General features: G+C 38.2%; 2 protein-coding genes across 2 annotated transcripts; one reads left to right on the top strand and one right to left on the bottom strand.

Moving 5' to 3' along the window:
* Positions 1–2767: 2767 nt before the first annotated feature.
* On the top strand, positions 2768–9102 carry LOC119497350 (C-type lectin domain family 12 member A-like). The gene is made up of 7 exons (XM_037785421.1): positions 2768–2933; positions 4657–4725; positions 5147–5248; positions 5521–5715; positions 7999–8153; positions 8404–8522; positions 8846–9102. Exons 1-7 carry the CDS (start codon positions 2879–2881, stop codon positions 8982–8984), a joined length of 834 nt encoding a protein of 277 aa, XP_037641349.1. The 5' UTR covers positions 2768–2878; the 3' UTR covers positions 8985–9102.
* A 2053-nt stretch (positions 9103–11155) lies between these two features.
* Positions 11156–16845, bottom strand: gpatch4 (G patch domain containing 4). Its single transcript, XM_037785417.1, has 8 exons — positions 16686–16845; positions 14952–15030; positions 14785–14858; positions 14579–14671; positions 12968–13084; positions 12540–12667; positions 12061–12111; positions 11156–11963 (listed from the first exon to the last, which is right to left on the bottom strand). The coding sequence occupies exons 2-8, from the start codon at positions 15028–15030 to the stop codon at positions 11192–11194; spliced, it is 1314 nt and encodes a 437-aa protein (XP_037641345.1). The 5' UTR covers positions 16686–16845; the 3' UTR covers positions 11156–11191.
* Between the last annotated feature and the right edge of the window lie 1007 nt (positions 16846–17852).

Here is a 17852-nt window from a genome sequence, read left to right as displayed (position 1 = left end):
TTAGCGTAACTTTGTAGCATTTAGCTTTCTTCCAGACAAGCTTGCATGACATGGTCACAATGGGTTCCTCAGGTTTTTCTAGTTTCATATGCTGTCAATATATTCACTGTAGTTTTAAAATGGAAACTGCTACAGCCTCTGAAAGAAGTAAAGTCAGCCGAGGGCGGAGGTGGAGGTTCAGCAGTTTGAGCTCCAGTAGCTCTTCTATTGGATTGGACAACACGTGCCAGCCTTCACTTCAACTTATCAGTTGAGTCAAATCTGCTGTAAGCTATTGGACAAACGGTTATTCGTGGAAAAAAAAGACAGAAAGAATCACATCATATTTTAAATGTGGAGCTGCAACACGGAAAGTTATCTGGTATTTTCTGAGGCTGGGTAAGAGTCGGATTCTGAGCTGATTCAACTGAAGGGCAGTTACAAACAGTAGCTTCACATTATGTACATGTTATATTATGAATATTTTTATAACATTTTGTGTAGTGTGGTGTTTTTCCCCAAACTGTATTGTAGATGTTTAACAGTGTCACCTTTTTTTTTGGTGGAGGTTTTCATGGAGGTTTCACACAAGTTTGAGAACAAATGAAAAAAGAAAAGGCTTAAATAATCAAGTTTAATTTGATGTGTTGCATCATTTAATTTGCATGTAAAGTCCAGAATTCATGTAATACTAGTAGTTTCATCCGTGTACTTTCATGTTTTGCCTTATTACAATAAAATGGCAGTTGTCAAACACTTTCAAAAGGAGTTATTCATGATGCAGAAAACTACACCAAATTCTTTACATTTCATATTAATTTTCCACTAAAATGCATATTTCACATGAAGTGGTCAACACAGGCAACTTGCCATCAATTGGCCCCAGCTATAATTATTTGACAACTATAGACCGTATATAGAGATGGACGACATGACAGCCCCCAAAAAGTGAAGCCAAAACATCTGGATCGCCCCCTGGTGGCTGGCTGCAGTAAATTCATAAATCCCGCACCCTTCATGTTAGCGGATGGGACATGGGCCAAACTAAACAGTCAGAGTACACGCCAAATTTTTCCCAAAGATAATCTGTCATTTTAGGTAGTTATCACTCTGATGTATGTTCAAGTGTTTTTTCAGATTTTCTGAAATTTTTCTGATAAGTTTGGTTTTAATGAGTTTTTTGATGCTATAAAACGGACGGTGAGACGTCAGAGAGCTGCTCTGAGTGAAGTAGTCGTAGCCAGAGGCTCGGGAGAGAGAGGAGATGTAACTTTAACTTTCCATAACCGTCATGAGTCTGTATAATAGAACATGTGTCAATTTGATCATAAATGTAGTTATTGAGATATTATGGTTGTGTCTTTTTAGCCAAACAGCTGCCGTGATGCTAACGTAGCAGTTAGGTGGCTCACGCTAGCAGGCTGTGGCCGTGCTCGCCTCGTGATTGGCTCAGACGGGGTATGTGGGCGGGACCTTGATAAAATTTAACTACAATGTACTTGTTTAAAAGTACAGCTGGACTTCTACTCCTGTGGAAGACTAGTGGTGTAGAATGTAAACACTTTTGGTTTGTTTAGAAGTGGAATATGAAATTTTTGTTTTTGACCAAAAATTATGCTGAAAATTAATATTGCACAATTATGAACAATATGCCAATAATAATACTATGCCTCACACATTTGGCAGTAACAGGTTTGATTATTAGCAAATTAATTAATAAATAATAATAGAATTATTAATATTAATAAAGATTACCAATAAACATTAATAATAAACGGGGCACCACCCTGGAATCAGGGACCAATAACCAAAATGTTAATATAGTCTCATTATATATGCTAAACTATCAATTTGGAATGTTGATTAATAATTAAATTAATAACTATAACCAAAATAGATAGTAAAGGTTGAAGGATATCGGAGTTCTTGACATAGCAGATGTTGGCATTATTCACTCTTGTACAACATTAAACAGACCAGCATGTATATTCCACAATCATTTATTTATAAGATAATAAAGGTTTAAAACACAATATTAATCTAACTAAATAACTAAACTAAATAAATCCAGTTGTTTGAAGGAGATGTTTTCACAGCAATATAAAATAATAGTAGAGGGGGATTATGACCTGTTTAACTTCCTAACACAAACTTGTATGCAAACAGTAATAAAGAAATGTAAATGTTGAAGTGCATGGGATTTATTGTTTTGTTTTTGACCATGGTATCAAATTGGTATTGAGAATCATGGAATTTCACTGGTATTGATATTGACTAAATTTCTGGTTTCATGACATCCCTATGTGACTCATTCTTAAATGAGCTTGGGGCTGATTGCTACAGACAGCGGATATGGACCAACAAATTGTAGGTTTTAGTCTTTTCATGGGATTGGTTGAAAATAACAGAAGTATACTACATCGCCAATCTTATCCTGTAATAGCATGGTGACAGACACTGATTCAGTACTAATCTTACCAACGATGATGATGAAGACAATACAACAACATTGTCACAATGATGACCCTTCACCAGACATAGTGTGTTACAGTTAGACTGATCATCAATTAAGAAATCCAAATTGGAGTTAACCCACCGGAAATAAACATGACTAATTAAAAGATTGAGTTCAGTATTAGACAATGCTTAAATGCGTCAACAGTGAGTGACATTTGGTTGTTGTAGAAGCAGACGTGCTTCCCAGCATCACTGTTTGAGGTTGTTGGTAAAAATGTGTCTTAATACAACCTCAGATGCTAACATGCGATTACAAAATGTTAAGGGGAAGAGGAACCTCTCGTTTGTTCTCCATGCAATAGTGCTGAGAAACTTTGGTCGGTCACACACAGACACTCATTCTCTGCACTGAAGCAAGTACGGCCATCTGTGACTCTTAAGGATGGAGGAAGAAATCTATTATACTACGGTAGTTTTTAAAGTTAAAGCTCCAAAAGGTAAGTGACTCCTGTTTTTTTTTTACTTGTTTTAATGATGCATGTTTTAGATTATTTAATATCTTTTTTAGGAGTTCTGTGTGGAAGAATGACATTGGTGACCCTTGGGGGTCACACAAATAAGTTGTTTTACTCATTTACAAGATTTCCCTGCCATGATATACATTAACAGTACATACCACCACTTTTTTCCACATCATCAAATACCTACGCTTTGTCGCGGCCGTTGGCGTTAGACACCAACGCGGTAGCACCCTTTGGCGTTTAGTGGTGGGTCCAAAAAACACAAGGCTTTCATTCCAGGAGACCGCTGTTCATGTCCCGTGCATCAAGTTAGAACCAGCTGTTCATTCATGTCCCCTGTTCACTCATGTTCAGTGTCATTTTCACTGTACAACTGTAGTATTTCAAAGCCAAACCACAACCGTGTTGTTTTATCCTAAACCTAACTATAGTGGTTTTATTGCCTGAACCTAAGCAAGTGTTTTTGTTTTCCTCACAACATTAAGCATGTGTTTACTACGACTGAAAAGTGACGCCGAAGGGTCTTACAAAGTGTCAGTATATGACGAATGCGTTGGCTCAGGCATCTTGGATACAAAAGTTTTATGCAACCTGAGATGTGGAATTTTAAATCTACAGTATAGCCATGCAAAAAAAATATCTTACTTTCAAGAGGAAGAGAGATTGTTTATATTCATGGATTCCTCCATTTCCCACCTTAGAGTCACACAATCCTACTACAGAGGTTCTCTGTTTGATATCCAAAGCATTAATATAGCAGCAAACAACTATTTGCTATGTAAAGAAATGTAAGGAATAATGTACAAACGAGCCAGTTATTGTTGTGAAATAAACTCAGACAAGGCTTGCATCACCCTTACTACACGGCTACTGAGGCAATCCCTCTGCTTGGATTATTGAATTTAGCACCTTTAAGCACAATTTTGAGGTATATTACTTGGAATTTCCACATACTTTTTACTCCACTACATTTTTTTGATAACTTTAGCTAAAACTTACATTTCAGATTATTAGTACAAACAAATATAATCAACAATTATTAAGTATTGTATATATGTGAATCATTATGTATTATTCTAGGTAAAGATATGATTTAGAATCCAGTACTATAATAAACATTATTCTGAAATGGTCCATTCGGCATAATGAGTACTTTAACTTTTGGTACTTAAAGTTTATTTTCATGCTGATACTTTTGTACTTTTACTTAAGTACAATTTTGAAGGCAGGACTTTTACTTTTAACAGAGTATTTCTACACCATGGTATTGATACTTTTACTTCAGTAAAAGATCTGATACTTCTTCCATCACTGGTGATGGTTGTGTGAAAAGTAAAGAGAACTGTGTGAAGAGAACCAGAAATCATCAAAAGTTAAGTAAATGCATTTGAACTTGTGATCTCTGCATCACCACATTATCAGTCTTAAGTGCATCAGATCAATGGAGAGAAACTGTTAACTCAAGCAGCACCTGCACACATTAAAAACAACTCATATTTGACCCTTCTGAGCTTCCCGTCCAAAAAACTTATGGACACTTACAAAAATGATCACCATGTTATGTTACTTCCCGTTTCAACAGGACATACTTCACATCAATAACACATAAAGATGTTTCATTGTGACATTGTGAAGAATAATCACTATTAATTCAGTTGTGTTTTTATTATTTCTTCATATTGTTATTACTGTCGTCCAGAGAAAAAAGGGGACTCGACAATTTACTACGCTGAAGTCAAACCTGAAGAAGCTGCTAGTACTGTACCGAGTAAGTTATAAAATATGCTGACTGTGTTATTTTTTTTATCTCATCAGTTTAGCTATACAACATTATAAACCATACAATATGCTTTACTAAGTTCAAATTGACACTTGATGATGATGATGATGATGATGATGATGAAGAATTATAGTTTTAAAAGATTTCTCAAATAAAAGCAATTAAAGCTAAATCTGCTCTTTTTGACCTGTTTGAGCCTTTTTGACAACATCAAACTTGAATGTTGGGGGGTTCTGGTACATAACATTTTGCCAAATTTACTCCTAAAAGCTCCTAAAAAACGTCAATAATTATATTAATATCCTGTCCTGTGTGATTATGGAAGTGATGATAGTAGTATGTCAGAATGTATATTGGTCATAAAGAATAAGTCACGTTGATAATGAATGAGCTTTCTCATGACAAGCAGATGGTGAAGCAGCTGGATGCTCTCGCTATCGTGTGTTGGCGTGCGTTGGTGTGGGGATACTCTGTGTCCTCCTGGTGGCGGGCATCGGTTCCATCATCTACTGTGAGTTTGATGTCAACGCTTTGAATAACTTTCAATGAATAATTATAACGGCTTGAGTCAGTCTGGGATTTTTTTTGCGTAAGGTGAGGTCAGCTCTCTCTGAATTGTCCCTGCTGCCATTTGATGTTTTTTTATTTCTGTTTTGATTGGTTGGTTTGATCTATTTTTTTTAATGATCTGATTTGGCAAATAAGGCTTCTCTGATAACACTACCTGCATCCAAGATTTGATTGACTGACTGATGTGCTGTCTCCTTCTCTTTCTCACCACAGTGGACATGGAATTGAACGAACAGCGAGCAAACCACGACTACATCACAGCAGAAAAAGACAAGCTGATCGTGGAGAAGAGCCTCTTAGAGCAAGAGACGAGGAATTTGAGCAGAGTCGCAGAGAATCTCAACAGGACGCTGGAATTCATCCTGACATTTGACACCTTTCCAGTAAATGAATACTGCCCAGAAAAAAGTAAGTGCGTCTTGCCATGTTGTGATGCAGATGCACAAGGCACCCTTTAGCGCCTGTATGAGACGCACCGGTCTTTCAAGCAACCACAATGGAAACCCATCCAGGGCAATATTAAACGCTGAGAGAAAGTGGTCGGGTTGTGTGGTGACGTAGTGTAAAGGCACTGACACACCAAGCCGATGGCTGTGGGACAGTTTGGGGCCGTCAGTGAGTGTTCGCCGGGCCCAGTTTTTTCAGTGTGTCAGTGTGTTTCAGGTGATGGCCAAATCATGTTACCTCACCCAAAATCGAATGCCTTAAAAAAGACGATAATTTATCGTGCATCAGTCATTGGCTGCCCTCTTTACATCCGTCAATCCTCTAACAAATCCTTATTCAAATACCATCTAAGAATACATTAATTAAGCAGCTGATCGATAGTCCAGTGTTGGTCATGCATGGTTTTTCTTTTGTTCCTTTTCCCTGATGATGGACCTTCAGGCTAAATGGTTGTGGAAGATGTGTATGAAGGTGAAATTTATATATGTTTGGAAAATTGTAATGTTATTAGTGTAACACAAGTATGACATTGTATATAGTATGTATGTGATAAATGTAATGTACTTGATTTCGGACCCAAGGAAGATTAGCTGGTGCCATTGGTATCAGCTAATGGGGATCCTTTTTAAATAAATAAATAAATCTGATCGTTCCAATACACGGATATTTTCAAAACGACTTGGCCATCTGGAATGAAGCTAGTTGGTGAGTGAGAGTGGTGTGAAAATGGTCAACAAACGCTGCTTTGTTTCATGTACGTATCATAACAACGGCTAGTATATCCTCTGTCCTCGGTCTTCCGGTTTCCCTTTTTGAATGACGAATACGGACTACCGCCGACTGCTGGTGTGGAGAGTTATTTCATCTCATGCAGGCGCAGAATGTGCGTGCTAACTGGCTGTCAGCTGTAGTCTTTGTGGTGTGTTCAAGTATAGCTCTTTGGCCAAGACAAAGGGGACACAACGGTCGGCCTCCGTTTATGCTAGTTCTTTGATGTCGGTTTGGTGTGTCTGGGCCTTAAAGAGCGAAAAAACACAGGTGGGTCCAACAAACACAGGGCTTTCATCCAGGAGACTGCTGTACATGTCGCATGCGTAAGTTTCACTTTCATTTTACAATCAGCTGTTCATTCGTGTCCTGTGTTCACAACGTTAAGTTTCATTTTCACTTTACAAACGTAAGTTTTTTCCTCAACCTAAGTGGGTTTGTTGCCTAAACCTAGGCAAGTGTTTGAATTTACAACGTTAAGCATGAGTTTACTGCGACCGTAAAGTGACGCCGAGGGGTCTGACAAAGCGTCAGCATGTGACGAGTTAGGATGACAACGTGTTGGTTGGCCATACAATAGGCCTATGTCTATTCTTAAAGCTGATGTAGGCGAGATTGGAGCAAAAAAAAGAAGTTATTTTTATAAAACGGTCGCTGTATCGTGACAATAGTACATGAAACAGGTAAACTGAATAAAAATCATGTGCCTCTGTGCCTCCAGTCTCCTCTGGTGCTCCTAATGGCATCTGCAAGATTTCACAGACCGGAGGAAAACAAGCAGTCAGAGCTGATCTGAGGTCTGCTGTCCAGCTGCCGTCTATGAGAACCGGCTGTCAACCACTCGCGAACTCCGACCAAACGGTCAAACTAGGTAGCGCTGATCTAATATGGATCAATATTCTTTTACAATAATGCATATTTCTCTACTCAAATGTTTTCAGAATCATCTTGTAGTGTACTGTTTAGCTGTAAAATGAGAAAGTTTGTGACCCGGCAGCCATGTTGAGATCTCCTCAGGGAATACCAAGCACCGCTCACATGACCGGAGCACAGCCAATAGGAACGCTCTCTGTCTGAAATGACCTGTGATTGGTCAAAGTCTTCTGTCACGGGCTAGAGTTTTTAAAACACAAGGAAATGCAGCAGATGGATAGAAACGCCACCGCAGATATGGGAGAGAAGTTAATCATCTGTTTTTTCCGTTTTGTGAAATATTCATGTTCCTCTGCCTCCTCCTGGTGCTCCTAATAGGCTAGCATTTGCAAGATTTCACAGCGCCGAACAAAAACAAACTATCAGAGTCGAGCAGTCTCTTAAGCAAACTCCGATCAAACTGTTAAACCAGGCAGCGCTGATCAAATATGAATTAAGATTCTGTCCCCTAATCCTTTTTTAAAACAATATTTGTGTTTTTGTATTTGTCTCTATAACAGATCCTGATCTTGTTCCATTTCTCTGCTTTTTTCATGAATGCAGAGTGTCAGCCGTGTCCGAAAGAGTGGATTCTGTTCAAGGAAAAGTGCTACCTGTTTAACGAAGAAAATGCTCCTTGGAAGACACGGGAAGAGAGCCGAAAGTTTTGCCAGACGAAAAAAGCAGATCTGGTTGTCGTTGACAATCTGCAAGAACAGGTGAGCTCTAACACCATAAAACCACAATTATTAATTGTGTTTCAGTTCAGAATTAGAGATTACATATGGCAATTCATAGTATTCAAGAAACAAAAAAGTACTTTCACATTCCAACTATAACTTTTCAAAATGTAATGGAAAAAAAAAAATAAATTCAAACATGAGGTGTTTTTAATGTCTGATTAGAATCCATGTCTGGACGTGTGAAAGTGTGCATGTTTTTGATGATCTGTCTCTGTATAATTTACAGGAATTCATCAGTAATCACACAAAGTACTACTACGACAGCTTTCATGGATATTGGATTGGGTTAGAGAAAACCAAAGACAAATACTGGGTCTGGGTTGATGGACGTAAGGACACTCTAGGGTAAGAAAGCCTTTTTTAAAACAAATAAATGTACTCGTCTTGACTTGGTCTCAACCCCTCAAACTCTTGGTCTTGTCTCGATCTCGATACATTCTGGTCTTGGTCATGACTTGGTCTCGGTGGTCTTGATTACAACACTATCTGAATAGTGAATTGAACTGAATTGATTCAATCTCGAGCTCTAAGCCAACACAAGAAGTCCTTAAAATGATCAAAAATAACATATTTGACCTTTTTTTGTTATTCATCACTCTTTATTTTTTCATGGGCTGCAGATGTAGAATATTATTACAGGTACTGATATTCACGTTGTGTGTTTGAAGGTACTGGATCAATAACGGCGCTGGCCCATATGCACTGTTCATCCCTGGGAGGAATCTCACAGCCAGCTGGGCTCCAGTGTATCATACATTTTTAAACAAATTCATCTGTGAGAATGACCCTCTCATATGGTCTATTTAGTAAGCGCTATCTTTGTTACTCTTCATGTTGCGTGCAAAACTGTATCATCATATTAATAATGTTCCTAAAATAGCCTGAAGATGATTTAGTACGCAAGTGTTCATCATTTTGTCTACCTGTACAATAAGCATTATTTAAAATGTATTTTATTAGCTGCTTTGTACTGCATGTAAATAAACTGTACGGTTTTAGCCCCAAACTGCATGTGATTATCATAAAGTGGGCATGTCTGTAATGGGGAGACTCGTGGGTACCCAGAGAACCCATTTTCATTCACATATCTTCACATATCAAGGGACCCTTTTTGAATACTGCCATGCCAGTTTTTCTTCGCCAAAATTTTGCGTAACTTTGTAGCGTAGCATTTAGCTTTCTTTCAGTCAAGCTTGCGTGACATGGTCACAATGGGTTCCTCAGGTTTTTCTAGTTTCAACCGATGTCAATATATTCACTCTAGTTTTAAAAAGGAAACTGCTACAGCCTCTGAAAAAAGTAAAGTCAGCCGAGGGCGGAGGTGGAGGTTCAGCAGTTTGAGCTCCAGTAGCTCTTCTATTGGATCGGACAACACGGGCCAGCCTTCACTTCAACTTATCAGTTGAGTCAAATCTGCTGTAAGCTATTGGACAAACGGTTATTCGTGGAAAAAAAAAGACAGAAAGAATCACATCATATATTAAATGTGGAGCTGCAACACGGAAAGTTATCTGGTATTTTCTGAGGTTGGGTAAGAGTCGGATTCTGAGCTGATTCAACTGAAGGGCAGTTACAAACAGTAGCTTCACATTATGTACATGTTGTATTAAGAATATTTTAACATTTTGTGTAGTGTGTCACCTTTTTTTTTTTTTTTTTTTTTTTTTAACTCATGGAAGTTTCACACTCAAGTTTGAGAACAAACGAAAAAAGACAAGTTTTAAATAATCAAGTTTAATTTGATGTGTTGCATCATTTAATTTGCATGCAAATCCAGAAATTCATGTAATACTAGTAGTTTCATCCGTGTACTTTCATGTTTTGCCTTATTACAATAAAATGGCAGATGTCAAACACCTTCAAAGGGAGTTATTCATGATGCAGAAAACTACACCAAGCTCTTTACATTTCATATTCATTTTCCACTAAAATGCATATTTCACATAAAGTGGTCAACACAGGCAACTTACCATCAATTGGCCCCATCTATAATTATTTGACAACTATAGACCGTATATAGAAATGGACGACCCCCAAAAGTGAAGCTAAAACATCTGGATCGCCCCCTGGTGGCTGGCTGCAGTAAATGTCATAAATCCCGCCCCCTCCATGTTAGCGGATGGGACATGGGCCAAACTAAACAGTCAGAGTACACGCCAAATTTTTCCCAAAGATGATCTGTCATTTTAGGTAGTTTTTATCAAGCTGATGTATGTTCAAGTGTTTTTTTCTGATTTTCTGAAATTTTTCTGATAAGTTTGGTTATTTGATGCTATAAAAAGGAGGGTGAGACGTCATGATAGACAGCTGTGATTCACAGCTGCTCTGAGTGAAGTAGTCGCAGCCGGAGGCTCGGGAGAGAGAGGAGGTGTAACTTTAACTTTCCATAACCCTCATGAGTCTGTGTAATAGAACATGTGTCAATTTGATCATAAATGTAGTTATTGAGATATTATGGTTGGCAGTTAGGTGGCTCACGCTAGCAGGCTGTGGCCGTGCTCGCCTCGTGATTGGTTCAGGCGGGGTATGTGGGCGGGACCTTGATACCGCGGTTTCAGCCTCCCCGACTACTGCGTAGACTCAAAATCAAAATCTTAAGATGGCAGCTCCCGTATCCGGGATATTCTGGCTTCACTTTTGTACAGTGGGAGGAAGTGGAGACGCACCGTCCATCTATATAATTTATATACAGCCTATAAGGTCCCAACATACAAACGTCAATACTGACCTGATTTTTTAGTCGTCTCAGTTTAGAAAAGATGGGTTTGGGGTTGCACCGTGTGGCTGACTCATCAAATCAATGACTTTGTAGCATCAAACTGCTGGAGGTCATTACCTTGTTACTGGTCTGAATTACTAATTTTACCGGCCCGTTCCATCAGAGAACACATCCTCCATAAAGTCCATGTTTGGCACATAACTCAACCAGAGCTGATTCAAGAGCATGCTAACTTCACCAACCAGCTAAGACAAATCTGTTTATTGGTGTCCAAAGCATTTCTTTTAATCAAATACTACTCTTTGGACTTCTTTGTTTTCTTCTTCTTTGGAGGAAGTGCCTCATCGTTTGTGTTGTCCTCTACAGATAGTTTGTCCTTTTTACACTTTTTCCTTTTCTGCTTTACCGTTGCTTCTTCCTGTAAAACTTCTGCTTCCTCCAATACAACTACAGCTTTTTTCTTTTTGGTTTTTAGAGTGCAGTCCTGGAGCGTCTCTGACTGGCTGGATTCTGTATCCTTACTCTCCTCTTCCTCAGCCGGTTCACTGTGGTGTTTGGAGGATTTCTTCTTCTTCTTCACTTTTGTGTGCAGCTCAGCAGCCTCCTCCGGACTCTCAGCTGCTGGTGAAGGCGTTCCTTCTTCTTCTTCTTCATTCTGCTCTTCATTGTTTTTCTTCTTTTTCTGTTTCTTCTTTGGTTTATGAGAATGGTCTGTGTCACTGTTTTCTACACAGATCACATCCCCCTCAGTGGAAACAGTTATTTCCTCAGTGTCCTCGCTGGCTTTCTTTTTCTTCTTCTTTTTGGGTTTAACGTCCATTTCAGGACTTTCAGACACTTCATCACCATTTAGCTCATAAACGCTCCCAGTGGATCTCTTCTTCTTCTTTATCTTTTTTCTCTGAGAGTCCACGACCGTCTCCTGGGAGGTCGGTGGAGTCGGTGCAACACAAACCGGTGGAGCGCTTCCTGGTTGGCTCTTCTTGGCGTACTTGGCCATGAACTCAGCCTCCTGCTGCTCCAGCCTGGCTAACTTGGCGCTCATGGTCAAGCCGTGCCTGGCTCCTCTAGAAAAACACATCATTTTTTAATATTAACTTTACTTATTCTGAAATATTACAAAATACTTCATTCTCTGTTTAGACATTTTATGAATTAACTTACTTGTGAGCCGTGCGTCCTCCACAAGCCTTCATTAGATCAGCATCGGAAAGCCTGTCGAGTATCAATGAACATCTGTTAAAAACTTAGTTGCAACGTGCTTTTGCAGATAAGTAACAACATCAGACAGTAATTCAAATCTTACTGATTATAAAGAAATGACACTGATGATAACACATCCAGAGTGACGCCTCGTTTACACACAGCTTTTTGTCCATAAATCTGTATAGCATACGGATTACACCCCTAGTGTTCAACACAAGGAAATGCATCTCTTTACAGATGGATAGAAACACCACCGCAGATATGGGAGAGAAGTTAATACTGTCTGTTTTTCACCATCTCACATTGGATTCACATTGACGTACACAGAGATATGCGGAAACGAGGCGTGAAGCTCTGTAGTTGATAAAATACTATGCAGCTTTTAAGAAATAATTATTGTAAATCTGAACCATGTCTGCATCAGATGAAGCTCTCACTTTGTGGTGCTGGAGAGATCCAGTTTCTGGTCGTCATCCTCGTCCGAGCTGCTGCTGCTGCTGCTGCTGTCGTCTGAGCTGGAAGGCTTCGGCTCTGGTTGCAACTCACCAGACAGCAGTGTGGCTGACTGAGAGAGAAGCACGGAAGTAAAAAACAGGGAGAGTCAATGTCAGGTCTGACGAGAATCAGTCACATTTGAAAACACCCTAAATGTTCAGCAATGTGTCTGTACGTTTCTCATCTTTCAGCATGTTTTTAGTAGTTTATTTGAACTGTAAAAGGATAAATCTGATGATGTTCTGCTGTTTTCTTTGTCAACAAAACAAACAAGTAATTGACCCTAACTATTGCCTGTGTAGCCATAAACCTCCATTGTCAAATATCCATTGATCATTTATACCCCATAATTAAGAAACAAATACATTACCTTGACAAAGCATCCATAAAGTTTGGCTTTAGCCAGCGCTCCTATCCGTGGCTTTTTATTGGAGATCATCCCATCCTCTTCATCTTCCTCCACCGTCTTCTTCAACTGAATACCGTTCTGGATCACACAGAAAATCAGTGTAATCACATGCTGAAGTGTTGTTGTTGTTGGAAAAATCAGTTTTTAGTTGAAAGTGACTGAAAAGTTAGTTTAACGGTAACTTCTAACCTCTACCTATACACTCAGCGGTGCAGGAGGAAGGCCGACAGGATTATCAGGAGCCCCAACCACTCCAGCCACAAACATTAGCACAGCATCTGGTCCTTTTTTTATTTGTGTGGTTTTCCTTTCATACATATTTAATGAGCATTGTTGGAGGGAGTCTGAAGTCTAAGATTATCATATTGCCAATGACTGCTTCTTTGTAATTGTTGTGCATATGACAATAAATAACTTTAATTCAGAGTTTAAGGGCCCAAACCTGAATCGCCAATATCGATACGATACTTTTCATGATGAAAAGCAGCTCATGTACTTTTATGTTGCTTACCACTATTACTTATCACATGCATGTTAAGAAACAGAACACTTTTTAAAAGCAAATAAAAATGTTTTTTTTATTAGTAAATTGAATGTGCAAACATGAAACATGTTGCAAATAGCACAAAATACTCCCAACCAACATCCATAGTTGCGTGTGCGTGATGTGTTTGTTGTTTGAATGAACACAACATCACAACAGCAGTGAAAAGCAAACGGTACATCAGAATATTGTTTTCCCAGACAGTTCTACTCTTTGATGAAATATAAATGGGTGTAGAAGAGAGAAAGTGATCCTTTTTTTGGCTGGACGGCAGAGGACCAGCCCTACAAACGCAAAAGTCTGTCACTCACTGACTGACTGACTGACTGACTGACTGACTGACTGACTGACTGACTGACTGAGTGATGAAGTTACATGACTGAGAGCAGAAAACCAGCGACCAAAAAGGGGGATTCCACGAGAGGGTATGTCCTTGCTGGACCTGGTGGACATGTACTGCTGGATTTAACATTACAGACGTGACCACTGACTATTTGTATAACAATTTAGCCACAAATTCACAGACTGACCAGACACGGTCCAGACACATACTCGGTTTTGACCGAGTCTTGTTTTGTATCGACCCTATTGATGCTAGAATCGATCTTCAAAACGAGACGTAGGTATCGGTGATATCGATATTTTCCGATTGATCCGCCCACCCCTACTTTGAGTCACCAAGCTGCACCTAAAAATATTGTCCCCACAAAGTAGCTAAATGCAGCTACATTCACAAGTGGAGGAGATGAATCAGTGAGTGAGAATTGTTCCCAGTCATGAATCAGCTGTTAACCTTTGCAAAATGCTTGACTAATAAATGATCTGAATATAACAAGTGTTTGTTTCATCATTCTGAAATTAGTCATCCGTTATCACAATTATTTTATTTTTGCACAATTTTCTTGATTAAACATTTTTAAACATAGCACCACTGCATCACTCCCTTTAGATTAAAACTGTCCCCTGATCATGTTGTATGGAGTCCAGGTGATTGTGAGAGTGTTCAGCTATCTGAAGGTAAGACTTACCTGATCAGACTCCACCTGCAGACTGGAAGACGCCTTATTGAAGACATGATCCCACCAGTGGAAGGTGAACTGCTCCCCTTCCTTATGACCAACCTGGTAGAGAAGAGCAACATGTGAGTCTACAAACATCTTCATACAGAAGACAGTTTAGACCAAATAATAGATGTGAGAAGAGCAAACACTACATAAAACCAAATGCCTCTCACCCCTCCTTTGCCACATTTCACTTTGACCTTGATAGCTTCCGATAAGCCGTTCTCAGCTCGCCCCAGTCCTTTACCTGAGGACAAAGTGGACTGGTTAGAAACCTACACCCGAGGCTGACACACAGCAGTGGTTGAATAGTTGCACATAAGACATCAGAGTATCTTACCGTGTTCCCAGCCGTGACGCAGGAGTTGCTGCTCCGCAAACTTCAAGCCACGACTTTTCTCTGGTACAGCTTCAGCCATCTGTGTAAAGGACAGTTTGTAGATTATTAGGCAAACTTCAATCACTTACTTTTTTATTTTTATTGTTTATTTATTTTGCACAATTTAAGACTAAACAACATAACAAAAAAAAAAATTAATAATATACAGTGCAGGGAGAGGCAAAAAACCCACTGGGCTTATCTGAAGCCTCTACCTAGAGACAAGATTAATATAAAGAAATAATATGACCACATAATTTCTAATGCAAAACACGCAATATCTTTAAATGCCTGGTACCCAGTGCAGTATCTGAAATAATGTTTTACTGGTAAAATAAAGACAGTAGCTGCCAGTAAAGTATGGTACGTGTTTGGACAGTGGTTTCCAACCTGGGATCGCAGAAAACAAGACGTTTGAAGACATCACCGTGGGCTCTGGGAGCTTGTGAAGGGTATTTTTTTCCACTATTTTGACATTTATATATTGTGTATATATATATATATATATATATATATACACAATATATAAATATATATATACATACATATATACACATACATACACGTATATACGTGTATATATGTACATATATACATATACATACATATATACACACATACATACATACATACATATATATATATACATATATATATACATACATATATATGTATATATATATATATATATATACATATACATATATGTGTATATTAATAATACACACTTTAACAAGTAAGGTTGAAGTCAGGACTTTTACTTGTAGTGGAGTATTTTCAGTGTGGTATTAGTACTTTTACTAGAGTAAAGGATGTGAATACTTCTTCCCAGAGGTGTTTGTGTGAGGAGTGAATACTTAAAGCTGAGTTTTAAACAGGTTGTGATTATAACTCATTTTATTTACAGTGACTTACTGATCAAATATAAACACGCTGCTCTGTTACAACAAAGGTTTATTCACACATTTTACTAACATGTTATTAACTGCACATTTTTGGTGGATGAACCACATTTTAATCTCCTCATGTATCTCAGTCCTCTCTGACAGGACTGTTTTAATCTCCTCATGTATCTCAGTCCTCTCTGACAGGACTGTTTTAATCTCCTCATGTATCTCAGTCCTCTCTGACAGGACTGTTTTAGTCTCCTCATGTAACTCAGTCCTCTCAGACAGGACTGTTTTAGTCTCCTCATGTAACTCAGTCCTCTCTGACAGGACTGTTTTAATCTCCTCATGTAACTCAGTCCTCTCTGACAGGACTGTTTTAATCTCCTCATGTAACTCAGTCCTCTCTGACAGGACTGTTTTAGTTTCCTCATGTATCTCAGTCCTCTCTGACAGGACTGTTTTAGTTTCCTCATGTAACTCAGTCCTCTCTGACAGGACTGTTTTAATCTCCTCATGTAACTCAGTCCTCTCTGACAGGACTGTTTTAATCTCCTCATGTATCTCAGTCCTCTCTGACAGGACTGTTTTAGTTTCCTCATGTAACTCAGTCCTCTCTGACAGGACTGTTTTAGTCTCCTCATGTAACTCAGTCCTCTCTGACAGGACTGAGATGATGCTAACAGCTAACAGATAACTAACAGACAAGACAACAGTTGAACAGCTCATAACAACAAGTCGCTTGTTTTATCAGTCTTTCGTTAGTTACACACAATGCTAACGCGTCAGAAATAAAAACACAGCCTACCTCTGGACGTCTTGATTCAGTAAAACTGCATCACTAGAACTGAAACGGGAACAAAACAAAACATTCAGCTAACAGCAGCTAGCCATGTGGGTTCAGCAGAAGGCTGACATGACACCGGAAATACGTCACTTCTTCTTCTTCTTCTTCTTCGGCGTTTATTGGCGGTTGGCAAACCAGCTTATAGCTGCACTACCGCCACCTACTGGACTGGAGTGTGGAGCAGGAGATTGGCAGGGAAAAATAAATAAATAATAATAATAATAATAATAATAATAATAATAATAATAATAATAATAATAATAATAATAATAATAATAATAATAAAATAACAATAAAATAAAAATTCATAATCTTTAATAATAATTAAATTCTCTCCATTTTTCATGTTGCCCTTAAGTAATCAATAAGACGATTGTGTACTTTGTTAGATGTCTTTCCTAGCAGATTGTTATATTTCCATCATCTACTCCTGATAGCAATTCCCTTCTTTCTTCGTCATATATATATATATATATATATATTTTATTATTATTATTATTTAAAAATGACAGTATCCATAGTAACAGCAGAAAACATTAAAAAACATTTACATACAAAAGAAGCATAGCAAAAACATAAACAAAGAACTATGCCAAACATAAAAGGACAACAGAAATGAAACAAAACCAACATAAAAAAAACACACTAAAAATAAATAAATAAATAGATAATAATAATAAAAAAAAGAGACCACGCAAGAGAATGACAATAATTTCACTTAAAAACTTTAAAGATATTGCATACATTCATTGTTTTCATTGCGTTTTTGTTTTGTGAGGAAGAAATTGTTGACAGATATAATTCATTCAATAATAATAATAATACAAATAATAATTAAATTCTCTCCATTATTCCTGTTGCCCTTAAGTAATTAATTAGAAGATTGTGTACTTTCTTAGATGTCTTTCCTAGCAGATTCCCCCATGTAATATTTCCATCATCTACTCCTGATAGCAATTCCCTTCTTCCTTCGTCATATTTTGCTTTCGCTGCTCCTAAACTATGGAACAAGTTACCCCCTGATATACGCACTGTCACTGACCTCGTACTTTTGAAATCTAAGCTCTAGACCTTTTTATTTAGATTGGCTTTTAATACCTAGTAACGCTGTGACATTTTTCCTGTGCT

This window comes from Sebastes umbrosus, chromosome 11 (genome assembly GCF_015220745.1).
Source record: "Sebastes umbrosus isolate fSebUmb1 chromosome 11, fSebUmb1.pri, whole genome shotgun sequence".
NCBI classification, from domain to species: domain Eukaryota; kingdom Metazoa; phylum Chordata; class Actinopteri; order Perciformes; family Sebastidae; genus Sebastes; species Sebastes umbrosus.
This window is presented reverse-complemented; position numbering and strand designations above follow the sequence as displayed.